The 15,281-nt window shown below is 44.9% G+C and overlaps 1 protein-coding gene and 1 long non-coding RNA gene across 2 annotated transcripts; one reads left to right on the top strand and one right to left on the bottom strand.

Annotated features, from left to right (window-relative positions):
• Window positions 1–7,205: 7,205 nt before the first annotated feature.
• On the bottom strand, window positions 7,206–7,583 carry LOC137817271 (uncharacterized). Its single transcript, XM_068620523.1, has one exon. The coding sequence runs from the start codon at window positions 7,581–7,583 to the stop codon at window positions 7,206–7,208; it is 378 nt and encodes a 125-aa protein (XP_068476624.1).
• Window positions 7,584–9,795: 2,212 nt separating this feature from the next.
• On the top strand, window positions 9,796–14,543 carry LOC137817280 (uncharacterized). Its single transcript, XR_011081949.1, has 2 exons — window positions 9,796–10,931; window positions 14,044–14,543. It is a non-coding gene; the product is annotated as an uncharacterized lncRNA (long non-coding RNA).
• Window positions 14,544–15,281: the final 738 nt, after the last annotated feature.

The following is a 15,281-nucleotide window of genomic DNA, read 5'->3' on the forward strand; positions in this document are numbered from 1 at the left end:
TGACATCTTCTTAATGGCTGACGGGACATCCTCTGAATCGGGAAAGGTGACGCTTTGGGTCACGCTTAATCGCTCGCCACGTGGCCCATCACGCGGTCACCATCCAAAGCCTCTTGCGCTCCCAGGGAGCGCATGATCCTGCGACACGTGGACTCGTCGAACGGTCCTGATTTAATATCCTTTGGGCTTCCTTCGTAACGTTTAAGTTACCCCAGAGTACGCGCTCGAAGCCACTGTTCCATTCACTCTCTTTCGCACTCCACTGTTCATCTTCTTTCTCTGAGCGCTCGAGACTCTCTGTGATCTTCGTTCTTCCTGCACACTCTCCATCTCCAACCACTCCAATACTCAAAGGTATGATTTTTTTTCCCCTCAATGACTCTTCCTCTTTCACTGCATTGCCCTATGTGTTAATGAACTGCCTGGGACTGTTTATCTTCTTGCACTGTTGTACTGTTCTTGTGTTTCCCTGTTCCCCCATTGTCATTCTCTTTCTCGCGTGGGTAGGGTTGGTCTAGGGCTTCCTCTTTTTCCCCCTTTCTCCTCTTCGATTCCCCCTTTCACTAAACCCTTTCTTTTTCCTTCGTTCTTCAGCTCTTGATTTGATGGCACGAAACAAGACTACCGCCAACCCTCCGCCCCCAGGTCCAGCTACAAGGAGGAATACCGCTGGGCCTCCGATGAACTTCTTGCGGAGTGCTCCACCTTAACCTCTGTCGAAGACGTTGAAGCCCATAAGGGGGACCCCACACTCTACAACTTCAACGCGTTCCATAAGACCCACGACTCCCACGTCTTTGTGTGCCGTGCAAGGCCAGGGGAGCCCGTTTGCGTAGACGAAAGGGCCACTAAGGAAGCCCTTTCTTCTTCATCTACCAAATGGTGTTTAAGCGAGTGGGTCTGCGCCTTCCCCTTACTCCTTTCGAAAGGGAGTTACTCACCGAGATTAACACTGCCCCTGCCCAGCTTCACCCCAACAGCTGGGCGTTCGTAAGGGGTTTCCAAATTCTTTGCGGGTACCTGGGCATCCCCCCCTCCGTGGACGTCTTTCTTCACTTCTTCGAGGTGAAGAAGCAGGGCAAGAGTCTCTGGATGAGCTTCTCCGGCGTCGCCGGCCGCATCATCCTCACCCTCTTCCAAAACTCGTTCAAGGGGTGGAGGGGAAAGTTCTTCAAGGTGCGCGCCACTAAATTCGATCCCACTGCACTGAAGGGCTTTCCCCTGTACAGGTCGGAGAAGCCCCTATCGACCAAGCCCAAGGTCTTGGATGAACTTGCCTCCGCTGGCAGGGAGGTATGCAAGGCCTTGGCTGGGCTCGGGGTAGTCTTCGACACCGCCAAGCTCATTGCCAACGAGTTCAAGGCTCACGGCCTCTCCACCTACTTCGGTATTTGCTTTTGATTACATCTGCTTGAACTTGCTTGCACTTACTTGGTCTTGTTTGAATATGCTTGGATTGTTCGAATCGTTGAGGTTATGTGAACTTACTTGAATCTTCCTCACCCGAATTAATCTTTGCTTGGTTATTCTGACTGATGCAGGCTCGATAATGGACTCTTCAAGGCGCCGCACCCTCGCCAAGGCCTTGAAGCAAATAAAACCCACCAAGGGAGGTGGGGACTCCCTCGCCCTCAACGTGTCTCCCACTACTTCCCCCGCACCCGTCACTTCCCTACCATCTCCACCATCCTCTCCCCAAGCATACCAAACTCCTACCTCCCCCTCTCCCATCGATGCGGTCCCACTGACCGTGGCGTCAACATGTGCTCCAGCACCCCCGGATCAAGGGAAGAGGGTGCTGGAGATAACCTATGATAGTGAAGACTCAGATGGCGGCTTGGTCTTCAAAAAGAGGAGGGCTACTAGGGTCCCTACCCTACCAACCGCATCTCCAGGTGGCGTGGATTCTCTAAGGGATAGCCCTCCAAGTGCCACGTCGCCTCTACCTCAAACAGTCCAAGAAGAACGAGATGAAGGGGTTGAGTCTGTTCCTCCACCACTACCACTGCCTGTAGGAGCTGCAGCTTTAGGTTCAACCCCTCCCGCGCTTGCTCCTGTTCCTTCTCCCTCCGAAATTCTGATCCCCAGCCCCATCTTCAGGCAGTTGGCGCGGGGATTCACCGAGGGGATGTCGCCAGGGAACCCCAATAGGGGAGAAGGCATGCCCTTCTACATGGGGGCCTTCCTGGCGATAGCACTCGACTGACGCTCCCAGGCCCAGAGCGTTGTAACAGGGAGACAGGCCCTCCAGAGGCTGAAACAGGAGGTGGAGCCAGCAGGTCTGCATACGCACATGAGGTCGAACAAGCGTATGCAGACCTGCTGGCCCACCTCACCTTCTACCAAATCCAGAACATTGGCCTTCAAGAGGTGGTTCGTGCCTCCGAAGTGCAGCAGAAAAAACTTGAAGAACTGTATGTTGTTCGGGGGCAGAACCTGACTGAGGCTGAGGGTGCCCTGGCGGCAAAGGTCGAGGCCCTCGACCTTCTCCAAGCTGAGTGTAAGAGACTCCACACTGAAGCCAACAAGTTCCAGGTGGGGAAGGAGTTCTTGGACAAGCAGCTGGCGTCCAAGGATTCAAGGATCGACGAGCTGGAGAGGGCAAACCAGGAGCTCACCAACAAGATGGCGGGCGTGTTCGATGAAGGCTTCAAGAAGGCCCTGGCTCAAGCGTCTTGCGAGAACCCAGGGATTAACGTCTCGAACTGCGACCCTACCAGCCACATCGTTGATGGAAAGGTGGTGCCTCTTGATCTGGATGATTGAACTGCAGGCCCTCAGCCTCCATTTTTACTTTTTGTCTTTTCCTTTGCTTTTGTGACTTGTAAATATCTCAACGTTTGTAGCACTTGACCCTTCTATACATTTACTGGGAACACAATCTATGCTTTACTTTCACTATTAATCTCCGCTTTATTGAATGTTCCTTCCTGAGAAACCGAATGTCATTGGACTGCTATCTCTACTCTTAGAGCCTCTGATGGAAGAGGGCCAAGCATACCCTTCCATGAAAGGCAAGAACCAAGTCAAGAACGTCTAAACCCCAAGGCAAGAGCATCTAGACCATCCAAGACCAAGCTAGGAGCGTCCAAGACCAAGCTAGGAGCGTCTAAAGATCAAGCTAGGAGCGTCTAAGACCAAGCTAGGAGCGTCTAAGACCAAGCTAGGGGCATCTAAGATCAAGCAAGGAGCGTCTAAGACCAAGCCAAGAGCGTCTAGAACAAGAAGACTTGGATCAAGCTATGAAGGGAAAAAGGCCTAATAGCACATATTCCGTGAAGGCCCATCAAGTGTAGTTTAGCTTTAAATGAGGTGTAAATAGCATAACCATGTGGACAATTGTTTAATTTTCTGCACATTAGAATTAAGGAAGCATTAACCTTGATTAGCTAAAGGTTTCTAGAAGCCTTTACTAAAAAAAGGACCATGTGCACCCATGTGCCATGTGCACCCATGTGCCATGTGCACCCATGTGCCATGTGCACCCATGTGCTTCACATTTACATTTCATTTGGCTTACATTTATGTAGCATTTAGGTCATCAAATTTGGTCCTCCTTAGCCTATAAAAGGAGGAGCCAACCTCATGCATTGCAAGATTATTGTGAGTAAAGTTATGCTGCCATTTTTGTGCCAAGCTTTGCTTCTACCTAGATTCTAGGCTCTAATCTTCACATCCTTCACCTCTCATTGGGCTGGTCGAACTTCCCAACTTCCATACATACCATTCACCTTCAAGATCACCATAGCTCTTAGGAGGATCTTGCACACACACATTCACGGCTTCCGCACCATCCTTTACATGATTCTAAGAAGAGCTTCATGAATTTGCCATCAGCCTCACTTGGCCCTCGTATTTTTCTTGCCCTTGGCATCTCATGCTTTTACGCTTCTTCTTATTCTTATTCTTCGAGTCTCCCCGACCTTTTGGGCTCATGAAAGCCTTCAATTGGCTTTCTCAGGCACTTACTGCTAAAGGCACAACTGGTTCTTCCATCACTTCAAGATGGGAAAAAAAAAGGGGAGGGGTCTCGTTTCTTCTCTAGCCTTGACGTCGCTCAAGGGCGAGGAGGGCTTATCTCATCTGTACTAAGTGTCCACGCTCGAGGAGAGGCCTGCTCTGGGTACCCTTAGCGTGTCTAGACACTTGGGACAAAGTCGCGCTTTGGTGCCCACGCCCATGGAGAGGCCTGTATAACAACGCCGTATCGTCCATGGAGTGTCTCAAATACCAAGGCAACTTGTCCCTTATCTCTTGATGCTTGGTGCCCACGCCCATGGAGAGGCCTGTATAACAGCGATGTATCGTCCATGGAGTGTCTCAAACACAAAGGCAACTTGTCCCTTATCTCTTGGTGCTTGGTGCCCACGCTTGGGGAGAGGCCTATTACAGCAGCGCCGTATCGTCCTCCAAGTGTCTAAAAACACCAAGCACTAGGTGGGCCTGAAGCCTCCCGTGGGGTCACTCCCTCCATGGCCTTTCCTTCCCATGGGTATCGGGGAGTAACACTGCTGATGACTTGCTTGGCGACGCCCTATCTTGGCGACGCCCTGTCTTGGCGACGCCCTGTCTTGGCGACGCTTGGTCCAGTCAATCTGTTGACTTTGACCTTGACGTTGACTTTGATTTTGACTCTGGTCAACGCCCGGGGCCGGGACGGTACACAAGCCCCCCAGTCTTGAGCTGACACTTGTCTCAGCGAAAAGACTGAGTTCTCGCTCATTATTCATGTGGTATTTTCCATACTGCTGATGGGACGTTCCCCTACTCGATTTGATCTTGACACTTTCAGAGCCTTTGACACGATATTCTCTTCTTCGCCAGCGCGTTGTACCCTCGGGGACTCTGTCGATATGACACTCTCTGAATGAGAAAAGGTGACGCTAAGGGTCGTCCTCCAATCTCCTGACACGTGGCTCAATCGCACGGTGCCCAGTTAGCATTCTTTGGCGCTTTAGTTGCAACGCTTGAGTCTTTGAAATCCCGCGCTTCAACCCCTTGTTTCCACCTTTTCGCATCCCTTTCATATTGTTCATCTTCTTTCCAAAGAACCCTCTTTGCATTCTTTCCTCGTGGTTTTTTTCCTTCTGCACTACCGCTGAAACTTTCTTCTTTGGTCTTTTAGTTCCTTCATTGACAGCTCGTGCTAACATGTCTGCCAACCCTTCTTCCCCCAAAGTTAACCATAAAGAACTTTACGCGTGGGCTTCGCGCGAACTTCTTGACGAGTGCTCGGGCTTACTTTCAGTCAGTGCCCGGAGCGAACATGTGGGGGACCCGAGTACCTATGACCACCGTGCCTTCGCGAAGAGGCATGATGACGATATCGCCGTGCTTCCTTGCACCTTAGGGGAGCCGGTGTGTGGGGACGAGCAGGCCAATAACGGGGTCCCTTTTTTCTACTTTTATCAGGTAGTCTTTAAGAGCGTCGGCGTGCGCCTGCCCTTCTCTAGGTTCGAGAGGGAACTATTAACGGAAATCAATGCTACCCCAGCCCAGCTGTACCCTAATAGCTGGGCTTTCGTCAAAGCCTTCGACATACTGTTTTGTTTCCTGGGGCGTGCACCTTATGTGGACATCTTTGTTCACTTCTTTGAGGTGAAGAGGCAAAAAAACAACCTTTGGGTGACCCTCAGCAATGTTCCCGGCAGGGTCCTCCTAACCCCCTTCCAGCACTCCTTCACAGGGTGGAAGGGCAAGTTCTTTAAGGTTTGTTGTTCCGACCTCGTGCCCTCCGCCCTTGACGGCTTTCCACTGTACTGGGTGAAGGAGACGAGAGCTCTGAAGTCCAAGCCTCTTAAGAGGTTGCCTTCGAACGACCAGGAAGCTTGTCGTATTTTGGCTGGGGCGGGGGGTTTTGATGTTGCCGCCCTGAAAAGTCTGGAGTACAACGTTGAGGCCTTGGAGAAATACATATGTACGAGAGATTTATCATAACCTCCCATTCTTCGCCTTCGCTGGGTTCTTGCATGATTTATCTTGCGGTGCCTTAGTTTGTTCCCGTCTTTCACCATGCTTGTCTCTTTTGGTGCAGGTTCGAAGATAAACCGACAACAAAGGTCGTTGCTGGCCCAAGCGTTGAGGTCCGAGGACGGGGCTTCATTATCATCCGTTTAGACTCCGGAGGCCACTGAAGGGTGTTCTGATTTCGCTTTTCATACTGCGATTATCTGGAACTTTGTCTGTAACTGCAACTCTTGATTCATACTTCGATTTATGTTTAAACGCTACCCGCTTTGTCTTTGCATACTTGCGTCTACTTCTGCTTCCTCTGTCGTGTTGCGTGCGTTACCTCCAGCACCTCCCCATTGTGTTTAGGAGGGCTTATCTCATCTGTACTGAGTGTCCACGCTCGAGGAGAGATCTGCTCTGGGTGTCCTCAGCGTGTCTAACACTTGGGACAAAGTCGCACTTTGGTGCCCACGCCCATGGAGAGGCCTGTATAACAGCTTCGTATCGTCCATGGAGTGTCTCAAACACCAAGGCGACTTGTCTCTTTTCTCTTGGTGCTTGGTGCCCACGCCTGAGGAGAGGCCTATTATAGCAGCGCCATATCGTCCTCAGGGTGTCTAAAAACACCAAGGCAAAGTGTTCCCATCTGATACCGGGGCTAGTTATTCATACTTGAGGAGGGGGCGTCCCAAAGGAATCCCTTAACCCCTGCTCAAGGACTAAAACTCCCGGATTTTACCTTATCGAACATCTGGTACCGGGGCTAGCTATTCATACCTGAGGAGGGGGCGTCCCGAAGGAAACCCTTAACCCCTGCCCAGGGGCTAAGCTCCCGGCTTGCACCTTGTGTTGGACATACCTGTCATCTTGAGCTCTAGGCGCACGCATGTGTTCTTACTGCTTGCTTCGAATTCTGATGTATGCTCCCTATTTGGCGATGCCTACGTTTGGCGACGCCTCACCTTGGCGACTCTTTATCATGGCGATGTTCCACCTTGGCGACATCTCCTTTTGGCGACGCCTACGTTTGGCGACGCCTCACCTTGGCGACGCCTCATCTTGGCGATGCCTGACGCTGCCTTGAGTCTTTGTCTTTTATTTCTTTAACCTTTGGTCTTACACTTTGAGTGGGAGGAGAAAAAACTGAGACAAAGTTTTCTTGAACTTCTTTTTTACTTGGGTGACCTCATTAAAAAAACCCCGAGAGGGAAAAAGAGTGTCCCCTTTACAACTCGTATTTCGTTACTCATAACTTAACTGAAATAAAATTTCAAATTGGCCGCGTTCCAGCTGCGTGGAATGGGACCTCCTTCCAAAGTCTCTAGATTGTATGAACCATTCCCCTTGGCTTTGGTGACTCTGAAGGGTCCGGTCCATTTGGGAGATAACTTATTCTCTAGCTCATATGGGTGAGCCTTCCTCATGACTAAGTCACCAACCTGGAATTGCCGCAGTTTCACCTTGGAGCTATATTGTCGCTCCACTCTTCTCTTCATTGCCTCAGCCTTTATTCTTGCTTCCTCCCTGGCTTCGTCCAGTAAGTCTAGGTTCACTCGCCTTTCTTCATTGGACTCTTCAGCCACAAAATTCTGGTAACGTGGCGAGCTCTCGTGGATCTCGACTGGAATCATCGCGTCTGACCCATATACTAGACTGAAAGGCGTTTCCATGGTGGCAGATTGGGGTGTGGTGTGGTACGCCCATACGATCCTCGACACTTCTTCTGCCCACGCCCCTTTAGCTTTCTCTAATCTTCTCTTCAGCCCTCTCAGCAAAACTCTATTTGCTGACTCTACTTGTCATTTCGTCTGGGGTGTTCGACTGATGCGAACACCTGCTTGATGCCTACCTCTGCGCACAGGTTTCTCAGCTGTAGGCTTGCAAACTGGGTGCCATTGTCGGACACCAGCCGCCTAGGCACACCGAAGCGACACACGATGTTCTTCCAAACAAAGTGCTGCACCTTGTGCGCAGTAATCTGGGCCACGGGCTCCGCCTCTATCCACTTGGTGAAGTATTCAATGGCGATGATCAGGTACTTTATCTGTCTTATCGCCAGTGGGAACGGGCCTAGGATGTCGATTCCCCACGTATGAAAGGGCCATGGACTATATATGGATCTCAGCTCCTCTGGCGGCGCCTTGTGCCAATCAGCGTGTCTCTGACACTGCTTGCAACGCTGGGCGTGTCGCACGCAATCCTCTCTCACCGTTGGCCAGTAGAAGCCGGCACGTACCACTTTAGAAGCTAAAGACCTTCCCCCCACGTGGCTCCTGCAAATACCTTCGTGGAGTTCAGCCATTATCCTGGTGCACTCGTTGCCGCTTACGCACGTCAGGATGGGGTGTGTAAACCCGTGTCTGAACAATATCCCTTCTACCAGGGTATATCTTGCAGCGTTCCTCTTAATCTTCTTGCCTTCTTCTGGTTCCGCTGGGAGAATCCCATCCGCCAGGTATCGCCTGTATGGCGTCATCCAAGTGTCTCCCTCAGCCAAAGTATATACCTGCGTATGCTTTCCTTCCTCGGATGCGTCCGCGTATGTGCTGATGCGAGGTGTCTTCATCGTATCTTGAGTCAAAGAACGATGACTCCTCGACCTTCCTCTTGCTGTACCAATATGGAGGACGTCCACCCTGTTATCTTCCACGAATTTCCGCGGAGCTTTGAGCGTCTCTTGGATCACTGTCCTCTGTCTGCCCCCCTTGCCTGAGCTGGCCAGCTTGGCAAGCAGGTCAGCTCTGGCATTCTGCTCCCTTGGGACATGTACTAGTTCAAGAGCACTGATTGCTCCCCTTAGCAGCTGGACATACCTCAGGTACGCCGCCATTTGTGGGTCCTTAGCCTGAAATTCTCCCGAGACTTACCCTGTGATCAGCTGTGAATCACTCTTTACCAAGAGGTTCTGCGCACCCATATCTTTGCCCAGGAGCATCCCTGCTATCAGTGCCTCGTACTCAGCTTGGTTATTGCTCGCTTTAAAAGCGAAGCGTAGAGCTTGCTCGATCAGCAAGCCATTATGATGGAAACCGTCCAGCCTCAAAACTTTTGGCCAAGAAGATAGACGAAGATCGAGCTTTAATAAAGAGTTTGTAAAGTCTTTTTCTTCTTCTTAGCCTTGTAAAAATTGTATAGAGTAGTTAGGAAGTTTTGGTCCTTGTATTTTAGGCCAAAGTAGAGAAAGATGTAAATAGAAAACAAAGTAATGTGTAAAATAGTAAAAGAAGGGTGCAAATAGAAATGTAGGCAAGGAAGGCATGAGTCTCCACATGTCTTCTCCTTAATGGAGAGGATTTGCACCAATAAGGTGGTGACACTTGTCACACTCTCATTTGAGAGTTTTTGAGAGACTTTATCCTATAAATAGGAGTCTCTTGTACATGTATTTCTTTAACTTTGAATTAGTAATGAAATGCTGCCTAATTTTGGCCATTCTACTTGTTCTTAAGTTCTCCCTAGGTTAGTCTCCTTCAAGACTTAGCCTAGACTCTTTCCTAGTGAGTTGGCCTCACCTCTCACTCTCACAAATTGCTACTCCACTTCAATCCATGGAAACTCCTCTTGAGTTTCTTTAATGCTTCCGCTCATCATATCTCCTTCATCATTCATCCAAAGAAGAAATTACAAAGATCATTACTAAAAGAATATCGTTTTTCCATCCTTTGGTATTCAGAGTTATGGTTGTAAGATCTTCTTCTATTTTTTCTAAATTCCGTGTTGTTCATAATGTTCTTGATTGTCTTGAATGTTTAGCGATTGATTTTGTGTTTTTTGTCTTTTTGTTCAGTTCAAATTAATTGTTCTTACTTAAACCTTTTTATGTATGTGCTTTTAGGTGTTGTTGTGTTTATGTTCATGTGTGCTTTTGAATTTTTTTGAGTTTTCTTCAAATTTGTTCGGTGAAATTTTCATATAATTGAGCCATTTTGATTTTATAATCATATATGTTTTGTCTAGAGTCATGTTTAGTCAAAATTTGTCATAAACTCCATTAGTTGAACTTTTTGAAGTTTTTTTTCAAATATCTTCATAGATTAGAGCTCTTGAGTGCATTTTCATTTTTGAGTTCATAAATTGCTACTAGATCATTAGCAATTTTCTTTAAAGTTAGGTTTCCATTATCATCTTCTCCAAATTTCATTTTGGAAAATTCTCGATAATTTTTCGAAAGTTTTTCGTGGTTCAAAAAGCGATTCCAGTGCTGTGCATGTTAATCTGAACCTGTTTGGAGATCTCATTGGATATTTGGTGCGGACAGTGAATCCAGAGGTACGAATAGCATATCTGGTGCGATTTGTGTTGATTGTTCTTCATCTTCTGCTTCATTTTTCTTCTTCGGCTTCATTTTGAATCGGTGTGCGAAGATTGATCGAAGAATAGTAACGGTGCCAATCGGAGGTTAGTGATTTCCGATGACCTAAATCGGAATCGCGCGTGGAGGTATTGAAACGGAAGAATAGCAAACGGCAGTGGCGTTTTCCAGCGAAACCGGTGAACGGAGAAGACGATCAGAGAAATCTGTTTGAATCACGATCGAGTTGGTTTGGTGAAAAGAAAATCGAAGAATTAAAACAGTGAAGAATGAATTTATTCATGTAAGTTCTTCTTCCGCTTCACTTCCGATTCCGAAGATTTGTGATTCTGCTTTTGCGTTCATCTGGTTCTTCATTTCTTTTTGGAGCGATTTTGGAAATCTATGATTGAAATCGGTTTCTGTACTGGATTGTTAAAGCATTGAAGCAATTTGTTTTATTCGTCGTTTTGTCCTGAGCAATTTGAACACTATTAAGTTCTTTTCGGTACAAATCGAGAATCGTGATTGAGACGTTGAACGAACGGATTTGTGTTGGATTAATCAAAGAACTGGTGCGGCGTTCTCTAGTTACTAGAGTAGAGGAACGAAGAAACTGCATTATATGATTGTGCACACAGCTTCGTCTTCTCAAACGCGGAACTGAAATTGAAGTGATTTTGAGAAGGTTAGTCATTTAATTGATTAAGGTGAAGCAATTTCTAGAGAGTTATTCCAATTCATAATTTAGCGTTTCTGGAAAATACTTTGTAATTGTTGAGTCAGTTTGATACATTGAAGTGTGCGCGCCAACTGTTTGTTTAAAATATAAAACACTGAAATTGGCATTGGAGTGTGATTGAATTGCAAGAACTGTATTGGTAAATACTTGTTATTGATTTGTGCTAGCTGGAATTGAATTCGCAACTTCCGTATTTGATTCAGAGGTGATTTTTGTGATTAAGTTGCAATTCAAACAAAACAGTTCAGTTCTTTATTGTTGGTGCAGTTTTGCCTACTTCAGTGCAGAATTTATGCATAAGATTGGTTGCATTCACTGGTTAATTGGAAATTGAATTCCTCGTGGTTAGTAGAAATTATAGTTTCTGACTTTGGTGCCATGTAGTTGCTGTCTTGGTGCTGAATTTTCTGGTTTAGCTTGTGAAATTGGAAAAGTGAAGCTGTTGGTGAATTTTAAAATTGCAATTGACAATCGTAGGTCTTCATACTAGCTGTTCTGATTCAGATTTGATGACTTGAATTCTCTGCATCATTGATTCAATTTTGAAACTGTGCCTCTGAATTTTACGTCATTTTTTTTTCTTTGGTGCTGCTGTTTGAATCAAATTACTGCTAGGTGCAATTTTCTAACTAGCACAGCGTGAATTTTGAGCAGTAGCAATTGGAGTTGTTTTAGAATTGGTGCAGATTTTTATTTTTCAGCACACCATCTGTTTGATAATTTGACTTCACTTCTAGAATTGGTGCGGGATCTACAGTGCAGAAAATTTATTTGCTTCCAACAATTACTTTTGTAATACATGTGAGCAAAATTTGGGTGCAGCAACAATGTTCACTCAAAGATACATTTGAGAAATTGTGGGACCCACGAAAATAGAATTGAGACAAATAGTGGGTGGTCGTACGTGAACTTGCATCATATGTTCAGATTGAATTAGCCAATTGAATTGAGAAGAACATTGTAGAAGTTGGGATTCGCATGAAATTGGAGTGAAACAACACGATAACTTGGGCTGCACAATTCTAATTGAAGAATTTTAGTGCAGTAATTTTGGAGGTACGAAAAGCAGGATTACAATTTTTAATTTGGACCAAGCTACATTGGGCAGCAACATTTTGGATTTCATGGTCTACTAAGAATTTTCATCATTCTTTGTTTTTCTTTTTTTAATCCAATTCTAGTGTCAATCTTTAGGTGCTTCTTTTGAGTGCCTACTTTCTTGAAAACCTTTAATTTCTTGCTTGTCTTGATTTTATGGATAATCTTTGTGTTTGTCATCTCTAATCTCCTTTGAGTTTCACTCTTCAAATTGAGCTTTTATTGCTTTTATTATTGACCTCTTGAAGTGGAATATACCTTGAATTTGTTCTTTGTGAGAATTGAGCTAACTTCTAGGTAGCATCCTAAGAGAAGACAAAGGACTTTGCAAGGGGTACTCACCTTTGGAGGACAAACAAGTAAAGGCTTGGAGAGAAACACTTGTGAGAGAAGAGAACTTTGAAGATTATTTTTTTAAAATTTTGTGTGATTTCAATTGTTTTGTAATTTGGCCATTATCTTTACTTTAGGTGTCTTGGAAGAGCCTTTGGTGTTCTTCCATCTCCTACAAGTTTTCTTTAATTTTCTTATTAGATACACGCTTTAGACAGTGAGTGTGTCTTGAAGGTTCACAAGTGCCTACAAGCCTCACCATTAGGAGTCGTCTAGTTTAAATTTTTGCAATTTAAATTCTTAGATTTTAAAAGCTTTCTTTTAGTTTCTTTCTTTAGAAAACTCTTTGTTTGTGTTGAAGAAGTTTTCATTGGAAGGAGATTTGTGAAGTGCATTGGGATAAGTTCTGGCTAGGAAAGACTTGGTACTTAAGAGTGTCCATTGTGACCCACCTCTCTTTCCTGGGAATTTACCTTGTGTGCTAAACTCACTTTCCTTCTTGTGAAAAATCTTTTAAATACAAAGCTTAATATGTCTATGTATACTTCTTGTCATAGTTGAAAGATTTATAATCCTCATTATAAAAAAAAGGAAGGGATGTGTTTTGAGCCTAGAAGTTTATATTATTCTACTGAGTCTGAAGTATACATTCCTTACTTTGATGGAAATAAAAATGTTGAAGCATATTTAGAATGGGAAACAAAAGTTGATCAAATCTTTGAAAAACATCAATTGGATGAATTTAGAAAATTTTCCATGGCTACCCTAAGTTTTCAAGAATATGCTAGGTCTTGGTGGATACAAAGGGAAGCTGATGTTAGAATTGGTAGAAAATCAGAAATATTGAATTGGGATGAATTGAAGATGTGTATGAGAAGAAAGTTTGTTCCACCTTTATATGTGAAAAAGAAAAAGCTTAGAGAAGAAATGAAAGAGCTTGTAGAAAAAGGAAGAAATTTTTTATACAGAGAAAAAGAATATGTTAGAAGAGAAAAGGAGTTTAAAGAAAAATTCCAAGCTCTTGTCAGAAAGAAAGAAGAGAAGGAGAAAAGGGAGAGAGAGGACAACGAAAGGAAAGATGGAGAAGAGAAAGAAAAGAGGGAAAAAGTGATGATAGAAAAAGAAAGTATAAAAAACTCTTTTTCTGGAGTTGAATCATATATTGATAACATTTTATCTTCTCTAGAAAACCCTTGTGAGGATGTGCTTGAAGAAAAATCTATGTTTGGAGCTGAACCAGAAGAATGTTTGATTGAAAAGGAAGAAGAGGAAACCCACGAAGAAGAAGAACCTTTTATGACACTCCCTCAAAGCATGGCTGAGAAAGAATCCTTAAAGGGGGATTGCAATACTTTGAAAACTTCTTTTCAATTATATAATGCTCATTCTTCTTTACAGAAATCTCAAAAACCAAACTTTGTGATGTTGTTGCCTAGCTTGGGCAATAAACAACACAAACTGAACAAAAATATTTTTGAAAGGGGCCTTATGTTTTTCTTTAAAAAGAAATTTAAAGATAAAGGACCTTATTTTTGTTTAGTTTTCTTTTGTTTTAATTTTCTTTTAAAAAAGAAATTTATCTCATGTTTGTTTGATGTTGTTTATTGTAAATTGACATTTGACCCAGGAGGAAAACATCAAGTAAACAGAGGCTGCTGTCATTGAGCATCATTCAGATCTGAGGACAGATCCTTTTCAAGAGGGAGGGGATGATGGAAACCGTCCAGCCTCAAAACTTTTGGCCAAGAAGATAGACGAAGATCGAGCTTTAATAAAGAGTTTGTAAAGTCTTTTTCTTCTTCTTAGCCTTGTAAAAATTGTATAGAGTAGTTAGGAAGTTTTGGTCCTTGTATTTTAGGCCAAAGTAGAGAAAGATGTAAATAAAAAACAAAGTAATGTGTAAAATAGTAAAAGAGGGGTGCAAATAGAAATGTAGGCAAGGAAGGCATGAGTCTCCACATGTCTTCTCCTTAATGGAGAGGATTTGCACCAATAAGGTGGTGACACTTGTCACACTCTCATTTGAGAGTTTTTGAGAGACTTTATCCTATAAATAGGAGTCTCTTGTACATGTATTTCTTTAACTTTGAATTAGTAATGAAATGCTGCCTAATTTTGGCCATTCTACTTGTTTTTAAGTTCTCCCTAGGTTAGTCTCCTTCAAGACTTAGCCTAGACTCTTTCCTAGTGAGTTGGCCTCACCTCTCACTCTCACAAATTCCTACTCCACTTCAATCCATGGAAACTCCTCTTGAGTTTCTTTAATGCTTCCGCTCATCATATCTCCTTCATCATTCATCCAAAGAAAAAATTACAAAGATCATTACTAGAAGAATATCGTTTTTCCATCACATTAGGTCCTTCAAAGACTATTCCTGCTCCACTTCCTTGTTGGTTGGATGAACCATCGACCGAGAGGGACCACTTCGATCCTGGGTCCGCCTCTTGGTCGCCTCCGGGTGATAGCTCTGCAACGAAGTCCGCATATACTTGACCTTTGATAGATCCTCTGGGCTCGTACCGGATATAAAACTCTGACAACTCCAGTGCCCAGCGAACCATCCTTCCAGCAACGTCAGGTTTCTGTGGTACCTTCTGGATGGGAAAGTTCGTCATCACCACTACTGTAAAACTGTGAAAGTAGTGGCGGAGCCTCCTGGCCGATAATACCACGGCCAATGCTGCCTTCTCCAGCGACTGATACCTCGTCTCCGAGCCTTGCAAGGCTTTACTCACAAAATAGATGGGCCTCTGTACTTGGTCCTGCTCCTGGACTAGCACAGAACTGATGGCCCGCTCTATTACCGCAAAGTATAGTCGGAGGGGCACGCCTGCCACTGGTTTGCAAAGCACTGGTGGTGTCGC

Source organism: Phaseolus vulgaris, unplaced genomic scaffold, assembly GCF_000499845.2.
Source record: "Phaseolus vulgaris cultivar G19833 unplaced genomic scaffold, P. vulgaris v2.0 scaffold_27, whole genome shotgun sequence".
NCBI lineage: Eukaryota > Viridiplantae > Streptophyta > Magnoliopsida > Fabales > Fabaceae > Phaseolus > Phaseolus vulgaris.

Coding starts and splice junctions, on each gene's coding strand:
- LOC137817271 (XM_068620523.1), bottom strand. CDS start 7,583: ATGATTCCAGTCGAGATCCACGAGAGCTCGCCACGTTACCAGAATTTT.